This window comes from Arachis stenosperma, chromosome 4, assembly GCF_014773155.1.
Source record: "Arachis stenosperma cultivar V10309 chromosome 4, arast.V10309.gnm1.PFL2, whole genome shotgun sequence".
NCBI lineage: Eukaryota > Viridiplantae > Streptophyta > Magnoliopsida > Fabales > Fabaceae > Arachis > Arachis stenosperma.
This window is the reverse complement of record NC_080380.1, coordinates 141,053,441-141,077,506: the sequence shown is the minus strand read 5'-3', so window position 1 is coordinate 141,077,506 and position 24,066 is coordinate 141,053,441. Positions and strand designations below refer to the sequence as shown.

Genomic DNA, 24,066 nt, shown 5'->3' with positions numbered 1-24,066 from the left:
TTTAAAGAAAAGGTAAAAAGTCCTCATTATATACATATAGTTTCAAATCCTAGGATTTTCATATATAAATATGAAGGGTATAAGTATGATGTGAAACAAGGTTACAAGATAGGCCTGATGCACAAAATGATATGTTTCAAACATATGATGGTAAAACAAAGCGATAAAAGGTTATAAAACGGGTTAGGATTAAAACAACGTGCTTAACGTTCGCATTTGATCTCACACCAGCTTTAGAGATTCAATTATTCAAACTTCAACTTAACTTATTCCCTCCATCCTCAATCGTATTGCATCGAACAACTCATCTGAGGGTTTTCAACCTCGTCAAACACTTTGCAAATCTTAATGGTCACAAACCCAACATCAACAAAATCCTTTCACATGAAATAAGGTTCCGCAACTCCTTGCAACGTCGTACATTTATAAATTTCACCTTTTGCGTCCACCAAACATACCCTAAAGAATTAATGTGTCATTTACTAAGTCCAATAGGCACACCAGATACCAAAACTATTCTCGGATATACTCAAAAGGATAACAGACCTTAGAAAAAAAAAAAAGAAAAGTAATGAGGACCATTTTCGTGAGAATTTGAAAGAATTGTTGAAATCACAAGTAGACAAGGATAAACAAGTAATGAAAAATGTTGGAAAAAGAATCAACTGATAACTTTAAGGGCAACTCTTGAGTAGAAGGGATTTGATAGGATCAATAAGGTGAAAAACAACACAGTATTTTGAAACGAATTCAAGCTGAATCAAGAAATATGAGGTTTACAGAAGAAGCATATCCATACCAAAAACAAAAAGTTTATAGAACTCAAGAGTATGGTTTAAAAATATTTTCGAATGCATTGTTCGTAAAGAATGGAAAACTTAAGGGAAAGTTATTTCATGTTCTGAAAGAGAAAATGGGTAACAAACATCCTTCAAAGATTAATAAAAGCGTAAATGTGGCATTGTTTCAATATAAACTCAAGTGAAAATAGATTACACAAACTTTGTAAATGGAAAGATTAATTTGGCTAAGAGCTAAATTGTATTTTCTCTTTTTCAAGCATGTATGAAAACTACAATCTTGTTGGAAGAAAACTTAACATAAAGTTTTACTCATAAAAGAAAAGATGATACATTACAACCAAACAGGTTTAAATGACATACAAAAATTTTCAAAGTATAAAGTAAAGGAGTGTAGGCTGAATTGAAAGCGATTTTATTAAAACTTTAATAGACGGTTATATCTCCCCAAAATAAGTTCAAATCACATCAAAGAGAGGCACTGCTCAAGTAAAGCAACTCAAAGTGAGGGACAACTTTGCATAAGAATAAATCAAAACTTGTTTAAAAAGGTTTAAAACAAACTCCAACAATATACTTGAAGTCACATCTTTATAAGAATGTTCAATAATATTAAGATACGTTAAAAAGGAACTCAATAACTTAAAAAGTTGATTCAAAACTTAAATTTCTTCAAAAGAATTCAAAACTTCTTCAAAATGGTTCAAACCACCAACGAATAAGAATGGTCAAAAGTCATGAAGTATGCCGGAAGGAAGAATCAAAATGCAAATAGGAAAGAATTTTAATTTCAAAGAACTCCAATAAAAACTATAGAGGAAAACAGGGCAATTGTTTACAAAATTCAAGAGAATCATAAAAAACGTAAATATTACGTCATATTAAAACAAATTCAAGTCAAATTAGATTATGTAAGATTTGTGAAATGAAAATTAGTTATGCTAAGGATAAAATTTTTCATCGAAAACTTTGAAAGATTTTTTTTTTGATAGTCAAATAAAAATTTGCATAAAAACATAAGATAGGAAATTAAATTGTAATCCTAAGAAAGAATTTTGAATTTAAGAACTCCGATAGAAAGAATCAAGAGGAAGAACGGTACTTTTATTTAAACTGGATTCGAGCTGAGGAGAAAAAGAAGACTAAAAATCAATGATAGCGTTTACAAAGAATGGATAATTTAAAGAAGGAATGGATTCATTTTCTTAAAAGAAATATAAAAAGTTTAAACAAGATATTACATCGAAACATCGTAGTTAAAATAAAATATGCAAAGTTTGTAAAATAAAATTTAATTGGGCTATGAATAAAATTTTATTTTATTTTGCTTTAATATTTTTTTTTATTATTATTTTTTTTTAAGAATCTTGAAAAATACTCGGATGTAAAATCACATAAGAATACGTTTAAAAATTGTGATAAGGTTGAAAATAAATCAAGTTGTAGTTAATGAAGGAAATTCAAAGTAAAAATCATTTTTTATAGAATAGGTGAAGCTTTACAGATAAACAGATTTAAACCATATAAAGAAATTTTAGAATTCATGTAGGAAAGTATATACTAAATTTAAAGGTAATTTTATCCAAAATTTGAAGGATGATTGGAAACACAATTAAGTAAGAAAAAGATCAATTCAAAACTTTTCCAATCTAAAATAAGCTTAGATTACGTTAAGGAGATACACAGATTACGTAGAGAAACTCAAGGTCAGGATTTATGATGCCGAGAATTTAGAAGATAATCAAGAATATGGTATGTTTAAGGTATACATTAGACATGAAGCAAAAGTATCAATTTACAAAGTCAACTTAAGTCGAATCATAATTTTCAAGGTTCAAATCTCTCAAGATTTAAAGATCATGCATTATGCCAAAACAAGTTCAAGATCAGATTAATGAGCACAGGATTCTTGAAGAAGAGTATAATCAATGGTAAAGACAGATGTTTTTAAAAGACTCAAACAAATTCTTAAGAATACAATCAAATAAGATTGTGGACGAACAATGAAATACGGTCGGAGAATGATCAATCATGGTTCAAGAAAGGAATCCGAGTCAAAGAACTTCAATGGGGATAGTAAACACAAAAAAAAAGAAACGATATGCCAACCTAAGCGACATAAACAAGAATCATAAATCGAAACCTAGCACGAAAAGCGAACCCTAGCATCCGCGAACCACGTGACTCGCATTACCCATTACTTATCAATTCTTTTTCGCCTATAATAACCTATTAACTTTCCCGTTCACATAAGCCATCAATATTAAGGTGGCCAAACTTAACATCAACAGATATGCAACGGTAAGCTAACAATGTTAATTATTAGGCAGTCATGTGCATCAAATTCTAATTCTCGTTATTCAAACAAGACCTACTACATGACAGACTCTCAGAGTATGCAATTAAAGCATAATCAGTCCATTTCCAAGGCTCTACAGGAAAGACCGCTCTGATACCATAATGTAACACCCTCACTACCAGAAGTCACGCTCCCGGCTGCGCCACTCAGATAGCAAGAAGTATTACGACTACTTTACATACTAAATATTAAAATAGGAGCCTGTGACTCGACACTGTACCTCTGATTCCCTTGAAAACCGGAAATAAATACTTTATCTTAAGAAAAAAATAAATACAAGCAGACATAGATTCATATACAAAACTCCTTACATAATAATTCAATATATTATACATATAAAACATACAATTCCTATCCCTCTTACAAACTTGTAATAATAAAGACGAGGGAAGAAAATAATCTAAATAATACAACAGCATATAAACCAAACGCAATATAACTCTCTTCTTAATGCTTCTTCATCCGGTTCCTGAAAAGGGTAAAGCTGTAGGGGGGTGAGAACCTAACCACATGGTCTCACCACGGAGTTTCAAAGTTGTCATAAGAAGATATTTATTAAGAAACTGTTTTCAACCTCAGTGATTATCATTGCCTTATGAATCTTTTAAAACTAATAGGAAATCGTTCAAAACCCTTTTCAAAGAAACAATGTTTAATCTTTCAGAAATCCGAAATCTTTCCTTTCTTATAAAAAAAAACCTCAATCAGAAATTAACCACGCAATCAAACAACACAATCATTAATTCAGCATCCCAGTTCATTCTCAAATGTAGCACGCCAGAACAAACACAGGCAAGACAGACAAGGAAAGCACAAGTAGGTAGCAGGTACAGCAAATAGTTCAAGTAGCAGTTAATGACAGTTTAGCAATTAGGCAAACCAAAACAAGTTCAAACCCAAACAAAGCATACAAATGCATATGATGCATGCCTGTCCTATGGCTGATGAGGCTCATCTGTCGGTTATCCAGCCAACCCGACAAGTCTGAATTGTCCTTAGACTGTCCCCCGACGTGCATCCCCAAGAGTCTATGCATAGTTTTTTCTTAAATAATCAATATTGCTCAATGGGGGTAACATTCCCGGGAATTTATATAGTGCCCGGTCACACTTACGTCGTAGGGTCAACAGAGTATCGAGTTTTCAACCTGGTACACATGGTGGCAAGCCATGGTACTTTATCCAGGAAATCTCGTATCTCAGATAACTCAAATTCATAAGCCATGTGAACAATTCAAAGTTCATATCTCAACATTCTCAACATCATAATCATTCATCAATATTCAAAAACCATATTTCAAAGAAAATCCTCATCTTTTATAAAATTTCGGCAGCATTTCCTCTAAAACTTGGACTCTGCCACCCTTTTCGGGTCCCATCCAGACATTCCTCAAACTCTTTCTCAACGATTTCCAAATCTCAATCACTTTTAAAAAATTCAACCAATTCCAATATCAAATTATTTTCAAATCAGACCAATTTCAATAATAAAACTCTTTTTAAAATCAAACCAGCTCAAGTATTAAATCATTTATAAAATCAGACCGACTCAAAATCAAACCGCTTTAACTCCAACCCAAGGAAAACCACTTCTCATAATAATCAAGTAATTAACTTTTTAAACCCATTTTCTTATCAACAACCGTACATTACTCAAGCAATCAAGCACCCAATAATCCAATCCAACAAACCATCACATCCACAAGACAAATATAATCACAGAAGTATATTTTTTTTACATCAATATCTATTTATCACAACTCTGTAATGTAAAATATATTTTAAGGAAAACCCCTACCTCGTTCGTGATTCAACTACGCGAAAAACTGCATTTCTATTCTTATTCCACAGCAACAGCATCAATATCGACCGTCCCCGCAGCAGCCACAGCCTCTAAACACAGCCTTAACTCAATCCTAAAACATTAATGTCGCGTAAACTCAATGATCTATAACAGAACAGCAACTAAAAGAGAACAATTTACTGGGCTTACGAATAATCGAGCAAACGGAGCAACAGCAGCTCCGGTGACAACGCAGCACCTTGATGCCATATACAACATCCATAGAACTCAGCAATGAAGGCCCGTAACTCAATCCTATGACACCAAGACCTCAGATTCTCAAATAACTTAAAACAGGAATACTAATTTAAAGGTTTTGGAACGCATCGCTTACCCAAACAAGTATGAACGGCTGAACTGAAATAACGGTAACTCCGATGGTGGTTCCGGTGATCACCGCCACGTTCCCAGTTACCCGAACGGTGGTGGAGGAGCTCAACGGCGACGGCGCCCGTAGATCAGCGTTGGCAGTAGGGTTTCCAGAAACAGAGGCGGCGTGGGGCTTCGGCAGCGGCGGACCTGGCGGTGATGGGATTCTCGGCGGCGACAAGAGCTTCTGATGGCGATGGTGTCTGGTTCACGAACGGCAGCGACGACAGAGCACGAACGGCGACGGCGACGGCTCTCTCTCCCTCGGTTCTGAGCTTCCTCGCGATGGTGACGTATGGCGCGATGGAGGCTCGAGCTAGACGGTGGCGGCGCAGGCAGCAGGACGCGATGGCGGTGGCGCAGCTGTAGCGGCGGTCTCCCTTTCCTCCGGCGCCACTGTTCCTTCCTCTTCTCCCTTTCTCTTCCTCAAGCCCTCTCTTCCCTCTTCCGCTCTCTCTCTCTCCCACAGATCTTATAATATATATAAATAATCAAAGACAACTACTAAACCTTGTAAAATTCATCACAACCCTTCCACAATAGAAGCTTTCATCGTCGTCATCGCAAGCACCAACAGCAACCCCCAATTTAGTGCGACCCCCAATTTAGTGCGTGTGATGGAGAACTCCTGCTACTACTACTAATAATAATAATAATAATAATAATAATAATAATAATAATAATAATAATTAAGTTAATGATGCAAAAAGGCTATTAATGAAGCCTGTTTCAAAAGCTATGCTTAATGTCTATATAGCTAAGAGATATGAAGGTTTAGAATTAGGATAATTCAGGTAATTTTAATAAAATTAGGAGTATAGAGTATTAATTAAAAATCTAATTTAATCATTTAAGTTTATTAATAAAATATTATTTAATTATCAATTAACAGTTTACTTCTAATCAAATATTTTAATTTAAAATTAGAGATAATATAATTAATTTTCTTTGTTTGTAAAAATCGAAAGTATTAAATTCCAAAATTTTCATTATTTAAACCAAATCAAATAAAATTCTTATTATTTTACAATTACTAAACTTTATAATTTAAATATAGAAAATACTTCAATAATTATAAAATTGATTAAAAATCTTAGTTTATTTCAAACTCAATTAATCAAAACTTTAGTTATCTTTAATAAAGAGATTTCTAAAATTAAAGCTATAAATAAATAATTAAACTTGAAATTAATTTATAATAAAATTTTCAAAATTCTGAGACTTACACGTAACCTCTTAATTGAGTATGGGGAGACTATGCGCTATAACTCATTGGCTATAGACTCAACAAACTTGTTTACGTTTTAATACGATTTAAATTGTATTAGTATATTTTTATTTTTTAATAAATTTAATTTTATTTAAATAATTAGAATTTTAAATATTTAAATTTGTATTATTTTGTAATTTAAAATTTAAATAGATATAATTTAAATTAATGATTTATAAAATTGTATGTATTCGTATTATTGTACTCATATGATTAATTATAGGTGAAAACTCACATGCAGTCGACTAAATTTTAATCTAACGCAGCAATCAACTGCACCTGAGTTTTCACCTTAATTATATGTATTCGTATTATAGATGAATTTTGTGTAAACTTTATGAAAATACAATAAAAAATTAAATCCTAAAAAATAACATGATTTTTTTAGAATTAATTTTTTTATATTTTATAATAAAAAAAAGCCTGATTAACATCGAGTTGGTCCAATATATTAGATAATTTTATTTTTTTAATGATTTTTAATTATTTTTGGTTAAAAAAATTATATAATAAACAATTAACTACAATTTTTTAATTTAACTTAGTCAATTTATTTTTAAAATAAAATACAGTAAAAATTCTAACATTATAGCTATATCAATTAGTTTTTTAATTAAATCATTTATATAAAATAAATCAATTTTTTTTAAACCAAATAATAAAAGTGTCATTCATCTAAAAATAACTTCATATGAAGTAGACTAGAGATGAGTTTCCACTTAATTTTAAACGTGCTAAATCTTATCATCTTATCTCGTCTTTAAATATAATAACCAATCCATATCTATTTTAAGTAGCCTTCTCCTTTATATTCTATAAATTAGGGCTGGCAATGGGTAGAGTAGGGTAGGGTTTGGACCCTACCCTAACCCTACCCGCGGGTTGAAAATTCTATTAATACTCTACCCTACCCTATCCGCGGGTTGAGAATCTCTCAACCCTAACCCTACCCGCACCCTAAAATTCTAAACCCTACCCTACCCTACCCTACCCGCAGATATATAAAATTTTTCAAAGTAAATATAAAATTCAATCATGTCAAATTTTATACATATTAATGACATAAAAAATAACAAACTAGTACTCTAAATTACTAAATTAACTAATTAGTTTAGTGGTTGTTTACTTATTGTAAGTCATTACATAAGAAAAGTTGTAGGTTCAACTCTCACTTCTTTAACTATATACCTAATTTTTATAAAATATGTGTTATATATTTGAGGTGCGGGTAGGGTAGGGTAGGGTACACCCTAAACCCGTACCCTACCCTACCCGCAGGCATACTCGGACCATACCCTACCCTACCCGCAGCGGGTAGGGTAGCCTACCCTACCCGAATGGGTTGAACCGGGTTGGGTACCCGCGGGTAGGGTATGAATTGCCAGCCCTACTATAAATCAGTTTGGGTCTCATCTGAAATTTGCAATGGGTGAGTTTGATCGATGGTCAAACATTCATCAAGATTTGTTAAACGAAATTACTAAGGGGTTCTATTCATATGACAATTACATTCGACTTCGATTAATTTGTGAGCAATGGAACTTGAAACTTCCGAAAATTCCTGATGGCAACAAAGTTCCGTGGCTGGTACTATCTATGGGCAGTGCTGCTACAGAATCTTTTGAAGAAGAAGCTCATGCTCTTGAAGAAGAAGTTCGTGCTCCCGAAGATGAAGGAATTTTTGACACTCGTAGTCTCGAAGAGAAGGGGATTTACCACCTCATGTTACCAAATATGCAAGACAACCGCATGTGTGGTTCTTGTCATGGATGGCTGATCATTGTAATGGTATATGAAGGTACGATAAGAATGTTAAATCCATTTACAAAGGTTCACTTGGATCTTCCTCCAGTTTCAACTCTTCCAAATATAATTAATATTAATGGGGATGAATGTACTATGTATTGTGGGGACAAAATTATCACTAGAAATACTATTTTCATGCATGAAATCCAAATTTTGAAGGCTATTATAAATTCAGCTCCTAACAATGACGATGACAGTAATTTTATAGCAGTGGTCATATATGGATCATTACTAGAATTGGCCTTTTACATGCCAAACGAGAATAGATGGATTAGATTTCCAACAAAAGATCTAGACGACGTTCATGATGTCATATTTTTTGAAGAGAAAATATTTGCAGTAGATGGTAATGGCCAACTATATGAATTTGATACAAGAACAAAGTCAGGACCAGTGGGAGGAAAACATGAAGCCACACCACCTCCATCCAATGGAATGTATAATTGTTATTATCTAATTGGAGGTGATAATGGAAGTTTATTGATGCTGGTAAGAGGGGCAAAAGATAGGTATTGCATGAAGAATTATAAGTGGTTGGGCGAGACTGTCAAATTTGATATCTATGAATTGAAAAAAAATGAGAAAACATGGTCAAGAATACACAGTTTGGGGAATTACATACTACTAATTGGACTCAATTCTTCTGTTCAAATACTGCCAAGTAATTCTTTGAATTGTAAAGGAAATCAAATCTACTTGCGTGAAGTGTGCTTTGAAGACACTACTCCCTCTTATGAGATTGTCATCTTCGATTTGGAAGATGGAAGTTTCCAAACATTTTTAACAGAGGTAAACTTTTTCTGTCATCCTATTTGGATATTACCCTAGCTTAGGTTTTTTTATTTTTTTACCTTTCTAAGTCTCTTATATTATATCTTTATTTTATTGTTACCGTTTTTTTTTTCTATTAGCATACATACAAGACTTTTTTTTTGTGATTGTTAGCATAATAGTTTGTTCGCTATACAAAGGTGACATCTATTTTATATTTAATTATTTTAGTCAAATGTTACTTATTTTCCTCACCTTGCGCTTTTTTGGAGGTTTTTACTATAAATCACAATACATTGTATATATATATGGGAAAATGCGTTAGATGTGAAAAACAGAAAAAAAAATGTTAGTTATAAGTAGAAATTGTTTAGTAAAAACATGTGTTAAACTCATCCATTAAAAACTTTCACTTTATTTTTACCCAACCAAATATATGTACCTTAGTAGCATCAAAACCGTGCTGCGAATTTGAAGAATTACAAAGGAGGTGGAGATAGATTGACAAATGGGCATGACTTTAATAAGAAAAAACATAAAAAATTAATTTTTAGTTTGTTAATATTAATTAATTTTAGTGTTTAAATTTATAATTTAGAATTTAAAAAATTAAAATTTAAAATAAATAAAATAATTTTTAAAAGGTGTATTGATGTTAGTAAAAAAAAAGTTGGTTAATTCCTTAGTATTACTCTATTAATAATAGTCTTTCCTCTGACCTCTTAAAAACTATTAAATAGTGCAGCTTTAGATGTAAACTGAGGCCAATTTGATTAAAGATTAATTTTAATTAATATTAATATTATCAACTAATGCATGGTAGCTGGTACTCAAGAGCCAACACGGTGGGTAAAATATGAATAATTTTGGATGTAATTTTGAGGTATATTTGTCTTGGCCTAAGAAGATGTTTGATGTTGTCATGGCAAGGTGGCTTTAGGAATCATTAGTTTTTTTTTTTTTGGTGACTTAGGAATCATTAGTTGGGTTGATTGCTTGGAATATTAATAATTATTATTAAAGATATACAGGCCTTGGTAATTATCAACTGGTAGTGTTACATTCAAAATGTAAATCTTCATGCTCCATAGAGACCGAAGAGCAAGTTGCAAACTATTTGGGACAAAGCTTATTGAACTTATTATTTTTACTGATGCTAGCTTCTGAGATGACTTACTTAAAATTAGTTTCTTGTTATTTCTTTATTTTTTTTTGTAGCTCATGTATAATTTAATATCTATTTAACATTTAAATAAAGTGTCATTCATTCAACTATGTTTTCTATTTGCAAATACGACAAAGGTTTGAACAAATAGAATAGTGTGTATATATATACTTCAGGAAAGAATCTCATTTTTTTTTTATTTGGGAGCCACTCAGATAAAGACGTTTAAAATATTTTTTTTTAAAAATATATTTAATAATTAAAATTTAATACATATAATTAATTAAACCGTATTATTTTTGTCAAAATTAGGGCAGACAAATTAATTTGACCGAAAAATAGTGAATCAAATCTTGAATTGATCTAAATTAATATTATTTTTTATATAAAAAATGACTACAATATCTTTATTATAGAAAATGATTAAAATACTCCTATTATATAATATTAATTTTAAAAATCTTAAATTCTAGTCCTTTATATATTGAAAACTTTAAATCCTAACCTTATAACGGCATATATATATATATATATGGGTATTTTAGTCATTTTTTATAATAAGAATATTGTAATCATTTTTTATAAAAATAATATTAATTTAGTTAGCTTCAAAATTTGATTCACCATTTTTTAGTCAAATTAATTTATTGGTCTAATTTTGATAAAAATAATACGATTTAATTGATTATATGTGTTAAATTTTAATTACTAAAAAATATCTGTAAAAAAAGACGTTTTAAATGTCTTTATCTGAGTAACTCTCTTTTAATTTTAGTATTTGTAATTTTTGTGGTATTTTTTAATAATGTGAAAATTTGGTGTATTTTAAATTTGTAATTTTTTTTAAATACAAATCTAAAAGTTAAATTTATTTTTTTATTTTAATTTTTTTAAATATACAAATCTGATCTTTTAGATTTGCATTTTAATGTTGAAAATTTTTTTAAACATATTAGTTGGACCCTCCAATTTATTTTATAATGAAAAAAAGATATTCCTGCCCACAAATCTAAGGCTTCAATTTTTTTCTTGACAACAAATTAGGTTATTCCTTCTACACTTGTAGAAGACAGGAGTCGACATTAGAATATTTTTTTTGGAACAGCCTTTTTTTTCAGTGATATAAACTTCATAATGGTTCTCATTGTGCTGAGATGTTCATAACGGTTGAATTTGTATATTGGATTTTTATTGTTAATGAAAAAAAAATAAAAAATCACAAAAAAAAAATAAACAAAATAAATAACTAATAAAAATTATTAAAATTTTAGAAAAAATAAAAAATATTAATATAAAGATTATAAAAAATAATTAAATAATTAGAAATATGTTTGTTTTTTTATAAAAAAGTTAGTTTTTTTAAATATTATAAAAAAATTTAATTATTTTTAATAATTAAATATTTTTAACGGCCTACAATTAATTATATTTGAATAAAGACACGTAATTATTTTTTAACGTTCTTCTTCTTCATTGCCTATTCAAAAATGGACATGTACAAGAAATCTGAAAACTCAGCTCAATCTCCTTTCTAACTCTATATCTCAATTAGATTTATGCTGATCCTTATTTGGTGTATTTGGAAAGAATGGTATGAAAGAGTTTTCGAACAACAAAGATGTGACTAGAAAAAGTGGTAGATGAAATCAAGAAGCTCGACCAAAAGATAATTATTTTACCTACTAACTCATGTGTTGTGAAGTTTGGGAGTCTTTCACTTTTCTTTTTTTATGTCCTGAATTTTGGATTCTATATTTTTTTTAATAAAATAAAATATTTTTTTTGTCTTAAAAAAAATAACTATAAATATATTGATTATAAATATATTCACATATAAATTTAATTATTATAATAAATGTATTATTTATATATCAATTATTAAATATATTTAATCTTAGCCATTAAAATTAATTTAATAACTATAAATATATTTTTATATTCTCATATAAAAATTTTATTTTTATAAAATCTATTCTAAATGTATATGTATATCAGTTAATTTTTGTGCGTATAATATTTCTAAATTAACAAAGACATTAATTAATGCATCTATATTTTTTACAATATTTAATCGTACAGATAAAAATATCTTTCTCTTCTTGGGATGTATGTTATTTTGTGTCTCCCAATTTTTATAAAAGAGAAATTCTCTCTTGTAAAATTTGAAATTGCAAACACACTCTAATATATAGTAAACTACCATAATATCATCTAAAATAAAGATAAAGATATTATATGGACATTGATGTACATATGCACGGTGCTTATTACATACAATAAGTTCAGGCTAATATATTCAAGAAGATCATATCATATATAGTAAGTATAGTATTTATCAGATAACACATATGTAGTCATATCAATATATAGTATCTAATAAAATGGTAGAGTTAATGAACTATAATTTAAATGATATATTTTTTTTTCATTTAAAAAGTATTGAGTTTAAGTCTTATTCATAACTTCAAAAAAAAATAATTAAAATAATGGGACATATATATGGATAAGACCAATTAAGATCTTATAAGTATGGATAGAATTTATGAATAACTCAATTTTTTAATACTGTTATTCTCTTCACTTTTTTCTGCATATTCAAAATGATAAAAATTGAATTCTTATTCTTTTATTATAAAAATTATAATATTATCATGAAATTATCTATTAAAAAATACATTAAAGTACATATATAAAAAATTATATATCTAAAAATAACTAGTATATAACTTCGTTAAGAATTTGATAAAGATAATTTTATTACCTAAATAGTCCTATTAGTACTCAATAATTTGACTATAATAATTATCTTTCGTGATAAAATATATAGGTGAAAGACTAAAGTGTTAGTTTGGGTTAGTTTTTTAATTTAAAAAAAAGTAATTTTTTTATTTTAAATATGTTTAGATATTATTTTTTAAAAAAATATTTTTATTAAAAAATAAAATATTTTTTTAAAAATTAATAATACATTGTTTTTAAAAAAAAAGTAGAAGCAAAAACAATTTTTAAATGTTTTTACCAAAACTCAATTCTAATTTTTCCTCTAAATCCTATTGCTCTTAGAAAATTTCCTCAAGCTGCTGTATCTTATTATTTGATTATATTTTCTGTGAGGATAAGTGGATAATCCATACGTGACTCAGGTGATGAAATTGAAAATGAAAGCATGTTAAAATTGTTATGTTTTGAGGAGCTGATCTTTTTTTTGGTGACTAAGGAGCTGATCTAATCTAGATAGATCACGTTCATACTTTAGTCTAATTCTTATTTATTTTTCAATTTTTATCTAACTTTCATTACATTTCGATCTTTTATATATACGAAAGATCATATTATCTATCCTGAACTCAATATGACAAGTTCATAATATAAATATCAAGTGAAATTCTAGCTGCACTTTCCTGCATTTAGTTTTCTTATCTCTTTTTTCTTAAACAATAAATTTGTTTCTACATAATTAGAGTACTATTTTAAATTAATTTTTTCAAAAACTTTAGTCACATATTTTAATTAGTATTGTTTTTTAAACTTTAATTTTAAACATAAATCAATTTTTTATCAAATTATTCATTTATATAAAAAAGTTGATATAATTTTTTTTAGAATAAAGTATATTTTTTGTCTCGAAATTGGATAAAAGTTTAAAAAATATTCCTAAATTTTATTTTGTTTTAATTTTGTCCCAAAATTTTTCGATTTACATCAAATATATCCTAACGGCTAATTTTTCAAAAAATTTAAGATCAATTCAATAACAATTTCATAAGAACAATCTTCAATACAAGCAAATCAAGCATAATTTTCATGCATAATTGTTAGATTGGTCTTAAATTTTTTAAAAATTTAGTTGTCGCTGATATATTTGATGCAAAGCGAAAACTTTTGCAACAAAATTGAAACAACATAAAACTGAGGGATATTTTTAAAATTTTTACCAAATTTCAGGGACAAAAAATATACTTTATTATTTTTTTTAGATTATTATGTTTTTATTAAATATTAATAGGGATTAATTTATCTAATTTTTATTGAATTTTGATGTGAAAATATATTTGTCTAACAAAATAAAATATTAAAGATTAAGTTAATATTTAAAAGTTGTTAAGAATTAAAGTGTTTAACTTAATAATGTTACCTAAATAATTCTCTTTAATAATTATATAAAATAAGGTAAAAAATATATAATTAAAAATTATAAATATACGTATGTACTTTTGTTTTTTATTTTTTTTTTATAACCATATTATATATTTGTCCATTTCAATTGTCTATAACATTATCTTTCAAATATATGTATATTAAATTAAAATAAAAAATTTGATGAGCAAATTAATTCAAAAAGTGTGAGTGTATGACACTGATGGTAATAAAATTTGTGTGGCAAAGACTTTTTGGCATGCGCTGATATGCCGGAGACATAATTGAGTTATGTATCTCATGAAACATTACCACTTTGTCTTTTTTTTTTTTTCTTCATTTTTGCTATTTTCCTCTTAATAACAAACTATTTAAGTAATAGACTTAAACATCGGTTTTTTTATTAATTGAGTACGAAGAAATTATGCTATTTGAGTTATAATTTATAGGGATGCTTCCATAAAGACGTAAAAAACGTCTTTTTTTTAAGATATTTTTTAATAATTAAAATTTAACACATATAATCACTTAAATTATATTATTTTTGTCAAAATTAGGTTAGATAAATTAATTTAACCGAAAAATAGTGAATCAAATTTTGAATCCGTCTAAATTAATATTATTTTTTATAAAAAATGACTATAATACCCCTATTATATAAAATGACTAAAATACTCTTATTATATATATTAATTTTGAGAATTCTAAATTCTAGTCCTTTCCTTCTCTATCATTATAGGGTAAGAATTTAATATATATATATATATATATATATATATATATATATATATATATAATAAGAATATTTTAGTTGTGTTTTATAATAGGAATATTGTAGTAATTTTTTATAAAAAATATTAATTTATACCGATTTAAAATTTAATTTATTAATTTTTTTGTTAAACTGATTTGTCCAGTCTAATTTTAATAAAAATAATACAATTTAATTGATTATATGTGTTAAATTTTAATTTTTAAAGAATATCTTAAAAAAAGACGTTTTTGACATCTTTATCTAAGTGACTCCCATAATTTATTGGCTACTTTTATCTAGTTTACACTGTAAACAAAAATAAAAATATATAAAAATTAAAAAAATTTATATATCTCGTTTATATTAAAAATCATCTCGTTTACAGTATAAATGAGATAAGAGTAGATAGCGTATTTTTGTAATAATTTTTAAAATTATTTATTTTGATAAATAAAATATTTATTTAATTTATATAAATAAAACCCCCTAAAAATCACGATTAACCCATTTAACTAATTAAAGTAATGCATTTCATGTATAATTTTCCTTTCTGTTTGTGGGTGCATGCTAAGGTCAGCTATCTTGTTTTCTATTAAAATATCTCAACATATGATTTAAGCCAAACATATTCTTTCTCTTGTAAAATTTGGAATTGGAAATACACTGTTAATATACAGAAAACGACAATGAGTTTCATCCAAATAAAGATAAAAATATTATACGGACATTGACGTACGTATGCATCGTGCTTATTATCTACAACAAGCCAAGACTAATATATTCAGCAAGATCATATCATATATAGTAAGTAGTAATATTTGTCCGATGATATATATATGTTCACATCAATATATATCAATGTATAGTATCTAATTAAGATGGTGGGACATGTATATAGATAAGACCAAAGGTTGATTTTTAATTTTTAGCGAGTGCTAGAAATAGTAAGTTTTGTGATTTGTAATCATTAATTAATTATTATTAATATTTTTAATAGTATAAAATTATATTTAATAGTATAAAATTATTCACTTTTTTTTATAATTAAATACGAACTAAATTTTAATAAAAATACTGAGCTTTTCTAATTTTTATACTTTCGCATGGCAAGAAAATTAAATATGTAACTAGTACTAGTAAATTAAGGTTCATGCTTCAAGTTACAAGAGAGGTTTTCAACTACTTACAAATTGCTAGCTATGATAATGTTTCATAAAACACTTGATATAGTTGTGTCTTATTAAAAGGTTAATACTTCTACTTTGTTAATAGTATATAACAAAATAATATTCTGTAATGTATGGATAGAATTAATAAAAAATAGAATTCAATTTTCTAATATTTTTATTCTCTTCACATTTCGAATCATAAAGATTAAATTTTATTTTTTTTATTATAAAAAATTATAATATTATCATAAAATTATTTATTAAAAAAATAAATTAAAATACGTATATAAAAAATTATATCTCTAAAAATAACTAATATGTAATTTCATTAAGAATTTAATAAAAATAATTTTGTTAGCTAAAGAGTTCTATTAATAGTCAATAATTTAAGTAGAATAATTACTTAAATATAAATGTACGTATATATACTTTTGTTTTTTAATTTTTTCATAACCATATTATATATTTGTCTATTTCAATTGTCTATAACATTATCTTTTAAATATATGTACATTAAATTAAAATAAAAAATTTGATGAGCAAATTAAACTAAGTGACACTGACAATAATAAAAATTTGTGTGGCAAAGATTTTTTGGCATGTGCTGGTACCCCGGAAGCATAATTGAGTTCTGTACCTTCCCATGAAACATCACCTTTTTGTCTTTTTTTCATTTTTGCTATTTTTTTCTTAATAACAAACCATTTAATTAAAGGAGCTATTTAAATAAAAACGTTTAAAACGTCTTTTTTTTAAGATATTTTTTAATAATTAAAATTTAATACATATAATCAATTAAATTGTGTTATTTTTGTCAAAATTAGATTAGATAAATTGATTTGGTCAAAAATTTGATAAATCAAATATTAAACTAGTTTAAATAAATATTTTTTTTTATAAAAAATAACTACAATAATTTTATTATAGAAAATAATTAAAATATTTTTATTATATATATATATTTTTTAATTTTGAGAACCCTAAATCCTAACTCTATAATAACACATTGAGAAGAGAAGGGTTAGAATTTAAGATTCTCAATATATATATATATATATATTAAGAGTATTTTAGTCATTTTTTATAATACAGATATTGTAGTTATTTTTATAAAAAATATTAATTTAGATCGGTTCAAGAAATAATTTACTGATTTTTTTGCCAAATTAATTTTTCTATCTAATTTTAACAAAAATAATACGATTTAATCAATTATATGTATTAAATTTTAATTATTAAAAAATATCTTTAAAAAAAAGACGTTTTAAACGTCTTTATCTAAGTGATTCTCTTTAATTAATAGACTTAAATATCGCCATTAACCCATTTAAGTAATTAAAGTAATGCATTTCGTGTATAATTTCCTTTCTGTTTTTATCGGGTGCATGCTAACTGTGCTAAGATCAGTTATCTTATTTCCTATTAAAACATCTCAACATATCATTTAAGCTAAACATATATGGAGACAAACTTACTTATCACCCTAATATGACAAGAAAATTAAATAAGATATCTTATTATAAATTGTTCAGTGTCCGTTTCGTATACACTCGTTTTCAACGCTTATTGCCAAAAAGCCAAATGAAAAACTCAGTTTTTAATTTATTATTTTTTAGATAAGGAGAAAAATACAGGATCCTTTCCCTGTCAACATGTATACCAAGAAGTAAAAAGAGTGTGTAATTTTTTTTTAATTTATATGCATTTTCATATGTGTACGTCCACAATTAAAATCATACCTGTGGTAGAGGACGCGGTTCTGACTTCTAACCTCTAAAGGGATAGTTTGTTGCACTAAGTAAACTCTCTTTTTTTTTACTCAAATCCTATAAAGTAAGTAGTAGAATATATATTATCTAATTAAGATAGTGGGACATGTATATGGATAAGATCAAGATTAATTTTCATACGTACACATGACAGGAAAATTAAATACATAATTAGTACTGAAACAATGCCAATATAAAAAAAAAAGTATTCTTCGTCCAAGTTGAACTACAACTCGGAGGCCAAAGAAGAGGCAAGAACGAGGCCAAGGAGGAGAGCGGAGACCAATCATTTTGTCTCTGTAGCAGTGGGTGAAGGAAGAAGATCTGTTCCTGCAAAGATGCCAACAGATCATGCTTTGTTTTATGCCAGGTAGGCTGCTATCATAGCCTTTCACAAATTGTTCTCTCTTATATTTATATTAATGAATCACTTCGACAGATGGTTGGATTGATCTTCCATATGTTACTCACTAAGAAAATTTCCTTTCTCCAGTGACATTTTGAGGCAGAACAGATCAGCAATAAATAATGTGAAATTGGATGTCCATGGTAGACTCATGAAAGCTTATAAGCAAGTACCCGAATGGTGGTCCATGGTAGACTCATGAAAGCTTAGAAGCAAGCATCTTGGCATTGTTTGTCGGCACTTTTGCAGGAGGAAGTCTTCGTCCTACAGCCACCGCTACAGGGACAAAATGGTCGGTCTTCTCCTTAGCCTCCTCCTTGGCCTCCTCCTTGACTTCTTCATTGGCATCAACAGCAAGGCTTTTTTTTTTTTTCTCTCTTAGGGGTCGTGTCTCTATTTTTGGTAATGTGTCTTTGGTGTCTCAGTTGAATGAGGTCAGATGGATTAGGGGTGGGGAGCAGTAGTTGGGAATAGAGTTCTTACCTTGCGAAGGAACTGACAAAGTGTGTGAGAAAAGCTCGGATTGGTCGTAATTTTACTTATATACATGCATGTTGACTGAGTTGGGGATGAGACTTCCTTTTACGGATATTTAATGTGGGGTGTTGTTTCAATTGAATTGTGCTCCTAGCGTCGTGTGAGTTGCCGTCTGTTTCAAGTTTGTTGGAGCTTGAAGGTGATAGTGAGGCGATTGAGGATTATTTAGGTAAAATGGGCATGGTTTTTGTTGTGTGTTTTTGGGTAATGTAGGTAACAAGTGCTGGGTTTGTATTTCAGGTGAGAACGCTCCGACGCTGACTACTGCGAATTTGAAAGCTTTTGTGAATAAACAAATGAAAAGTGAGAAAGAGGCGTCTTGGACGAACATGGAGGGTGCTCAATCTGTGGTTCACCGAGGTGCAGGGAAGAAGAGGAAAATTGCTTAGCTTCAATGACTAAGGTCGTTGATTTGACTGTTGGAAAGGATGGTGGTGGTGCTTTCTCGATGGAGGAGTTCAGTTTATATAATTCATTCTTTGTTAATTTAATGTAGCAAGCAAGCAAGTGCATCTTGGTACTCTTAAATGACTAACACTTTTAGTTGTATTATAGTAGTGAATAGTAGGGATGATAATAATATACTCACCCATGTGCAATGGGATTTCTATAAATCTACTGATATCATCATCATATTTTTGCAAAAGCTCAGTGCTACCAACTTAGCCATCCATATGCTGTACATATTGATATGGTGATTGTGATTGGTTGGTGTGTTAGTTGTAGGGACCTTGCATGGGTCAAGGCAAGTGAAGCTATACATACTATATCAATGAAAATATTATTATTTATATCATATATAATAAGTAGTCAATTATATATATATATATATGGTCACATCAATGTATATTAACATATATTATCTAATTAAGATAATGAAATATATATGAATAAGATTAAAGATTAATTTTCATACGTACACATAATAGAAAAATTAAATACTAGTTAATTAAGGTTTATGGCTTCAAATTATAAAGATTCAGAAACAAAGGTTTTCAACTACTTACAAATTGCTAGTTATGATAATGTTTTATAAAACACTTAATTTATATGTGCCTTATTATTAAAAGGTTAATATTTCTACTTTGTTATTTGTATAACAAAACAATATTCTGTAATGTATGGATAGAATTAATGAAAAATAAAATTTAATTTCTTAATATTTTTATTCTCCTTACTTTTCTACATACTTTGAATGATAAAAAATTAATTTAATTTTTTATTATAAAAATTATAATATATTATGAGATTATTTATTAAAAAATAAATTAAAATACGTATATAAAAAATTATATATCTAAACAAAACTAATATATAACTTCGTTAAAAATTTAATAAAGATAATTTTACTAGTTAAATATTCCTATTAATACTCAATAATTTATATACAGTTCAATAAGTTAGGAAATTAACAAAGAGTGAATAGTATAAGAAAACTTTCAGGCATGGCATGTATTTTTTTGGAAGTCTGAAATTCCAATTATCATTACCATTGAGATATAACATTAAATAATATACACAAGGCTCAGATTTGAGGATGAAACATATTATGCATATGAAGGTTTGGAGTGTTTATAGATCATACAACTGGCTCTTCTTTTCTCAAGTTTTCTTTAGGTTGAAATTCTTAATTTGTCCTCCACTCTTCTTGCAAGCTTAAAATGCCTTTTTTTTCCCCAACCATATGGCTTTGGCGAAATGCACTCAGTGTTAGAAATTTTTTGTTTATTCTATTTTTGTTTTTGTTTTATTGTATCTCGTATTAATTTTTAATTATATTGTTCATACTTCATACACCAAAAATTAGTTATTGTGTAAAAAAATAAAAATTAGTTATTGCGTAAAAAAAATATGTATTTAGTATTTGATAAAAAATTATTTGGTATACTATTATAAATAAGTTTTAATTATTGTGATAATTAAAGATCTATATAAAAAAAATGTATGATTTAATACGAAAAATATATATAGATACATATTATTGATTTAATTACTGAGATTTTGTATGCAAGTTGTATTATTGGATTCATTTATTTAAAAGGCGATGAGAAATAATGTTAGGATAGTTAATTTTGTTTATATTTCTATTATTTAAAAATTTTAATGTTGATGCACTATTAATATAAAGTAGTTTTATATGTGCATCTAATCACGTAATACTATATCACTAAAAATAACTATTATTTTTATTAGCGGTGTGAATAGTCATTCAAAAAAAATTGATGTGATTGTACGACTGTGTAAAATATTTTACACTATTACAGTATCAAAATTAAACTCTTAAAAAATAAAATAATGCTATATTTTGTAAAAGAACAAAAAGTTAATTAATTTGTTAAGAATTTTAAATATTCGAAGAAAAAGGGAGAGTAACGCAAGTTACTAGAATTTATAACAAGTAATTTATTTAAAATAAGTGTAATATGGATAAATATAAACACTGAATCCAAAATCAAACTTTTTTTTATCCTTTTATGTTTATGAGTCACATTTTTTCTATTTGGCTTATGTTAAAAGTAGTATTAAATTGATATTTGGTTAAATATAGTTTTATTCAAGAGTATGTTGTTGGTTAATAAATTATTGTATATATAAGATGAAATATTTTGATTAAGTTTTAATAAAAAAATTTGGACAAAACAGTTTTTAACAACAATAATTATAACAACAACAATAAATTAGTTTTTAATCTTTTAGAATACTATATAAATTAGAATTTTTTGTTTAAATAAAAAAACTAATTTTTAATTTGTGTTAGTAACAACTAATTATTTACTTTTAGGTGTATTATTTGTTATTTTTGCAAATAGCTTTATTTTGCAGGTGTATACTGTAAAATTAAAAAAATATATTTTATAAATATTGATTTTAAAATAAAAAAAATTAACTTATTTTTCACAAGCTATGCATGTAAAATAGGATAAAAGAGATTTTTACTGACATTGATATTTTTTATGTTTAAATTAATTATTTATTTTACTTTTCATAAATTTTAAAATATAAATGTTAATAAAAAGTATTTCTATTTAGATTTAAATAAAACATGAAAAAATAAATTAATAAAAATTTAAATTTTGTGCTTTAATTCAAATTTAGTAAAAGTTGTATTTTACCACATTTATGAATATAAAACAAAATGGTTAATGATCTTATACAATTTATTAAAATTTATCATTTAATTTATTATCAGCTAAGAAACCATTATCAAGACTTTTGATTTAAAAAAAAATACACTTAAGATATAACCTTCCATATGACATAGGACAAAACAACTCAAACTTAGAATTTTTTAGAGTTTAAATTTGAATTATTACGAGATAGTCATATCAAAATATTTGTTATATTATATTTATTTTAAAAATTAAATAATAGTAATAATTTGACTAATGCTATTTCTTAACATTAATAACATTCTCTAATCATATATGGTATAAATCTAGTTGATCTTTTTAAGTTGTTTTATTATGATTATTTGTTATTTCAAATTTAAAAATCTCTAAAGTTTAAGTTCATGTACTACCATAGATGGTTATATATTAGGTCTATTTTTTTAAAATCAAAATTCATAATTTAAATTTATAGATTTTTAAGAACGTAATTTTTTTTATTTTGAATTTAAATTTTTATTAGTTTTTAAATTTTTTGATATTTTATTTGAATACAAACTAAAATATTTTTTATTGATATTTATGATTAAAATTAAATATTTGTTACCATAATTTTGCCTAATAGCCTGTGAAAATAAGAATGATTCTTTTTGTTTCATTATTTCGTATTTTGTGCCTGTAAATACTCATTTTTTTTAATTTTACAATTTATGTTGTTAATTTAACAAATAATATGTATAAATATAAATATTTTTTAATACAAATTAAAAATAAATATTTTTTATTTAAATAAAAAATAACAAATTAATATCTTATAAATAAAGTAACAAATTAATTCTCATTTTTTTAAAAAATTATTGAGGTATTAAATTATTTAAAATTTTAAAAATAAAAACAATTTTTTATTTATTAGAAATAATTTGTTATTTTTATGATATAGAAAAATTTATAATTATTTTAATGAAGTATTATTTCTGATTTAGCTATTTTAACACACAAAAATTTGTATAAAATGACTATTTTAACCATATTAAAAGTTTATGAACATATAAAATTTAACAATCTTAAGTTCTTAACTATGATTATCTTAAAATTTAAAGAAAAAAAACCATGATATTTAAAATTATTTCACATACAAAACTATTTATGTGTTAATCTTGTTTTTTTTTTCTTTTACAAAAGTATTATATTATATAATTTGTTGCATAAGTTACTAATACCCTTATGTAATTTTTTTTATAATTTAATCAAAGTCCATCATTTCAAAGAAGGAATAAAAACATCGCAAGCCAATAAGTTAGAGTTCAAATGGCATAATCTCTTCATACTCAATTAAGAGATTGCGGGTTTGAGTCTCCTATTTTTGGTAAAAAAAAAATCACAATCATGCCGAGCCACATAACACTAAGGTAGCGTTTGTTTTCGGAAACAGGACACAGAGACATGGACACTGGATATATTGTGGGATTTGGAAGAATGGGCACGGACTTTTTTATAAATTTTGTTTTTCTTTTTGTCCATATATATTTTTTATTATTCCACTATTACCCCTTCTTATTTTTTCTATTCCGTTGTTCTTAGAGAGGTACTTTCTTCTCCCTGCACTTTCTCTATCTCTTTCTTTTCTAGATACTCTCTCGTTTCTGTAGAATTTTTTTATTGGAGTAGATAATTCTTTTCTTTTTATCGCTTTTACTTCAATACCATTTAATCTTGTATTGTATTATTTGATTTGTAATAAAATAATAAAAAAAATAATTCATCTTGAAACTTTTGAAAGATAAATATTATCAAAAGTAAAATTG

At 26.6% G+C, this 24,066-nt stretch overlaps 1 protein-coding gene and 1 long non-coding RNA gene across 2 annotated transcripts; both read left to right on the top strand.

Annotated features, from left to right (window-relative positions):
* The first annotated feature begins 8,065 nt into the window (after positions 1-8,065).
* LOC130975718 (uncharacterized) lies at positions 8,066-9,274 on the top strand. Its single transcript, XM_057900463.1, has one exon. The coding sequence runs from the start codon at positions 8,066-8,068 to the stop codon at positions 9,272-9,274; it is 1,209 nt and encodes a 402-aa protein (XP_057756446.1).
* Positions 9,275-18,361: 9,087 nt separating this feature from the next.
* LOC130976613 (uncharacterized) lies at positions 18,362-19,892 on the top strand. Its single transcript, XR_009084719.1, has 3 exons — positions 18,362-18,581; positions 18,705-19,323; positions 19,395-19,892. It is a non-coding gene; the product is annotated as an uncharacterized LOC130976613 (long non-coding RNA).
* The last annotated feature ends 4,174 nt before the right edge of the window (positions 19,893-24,066 follow it).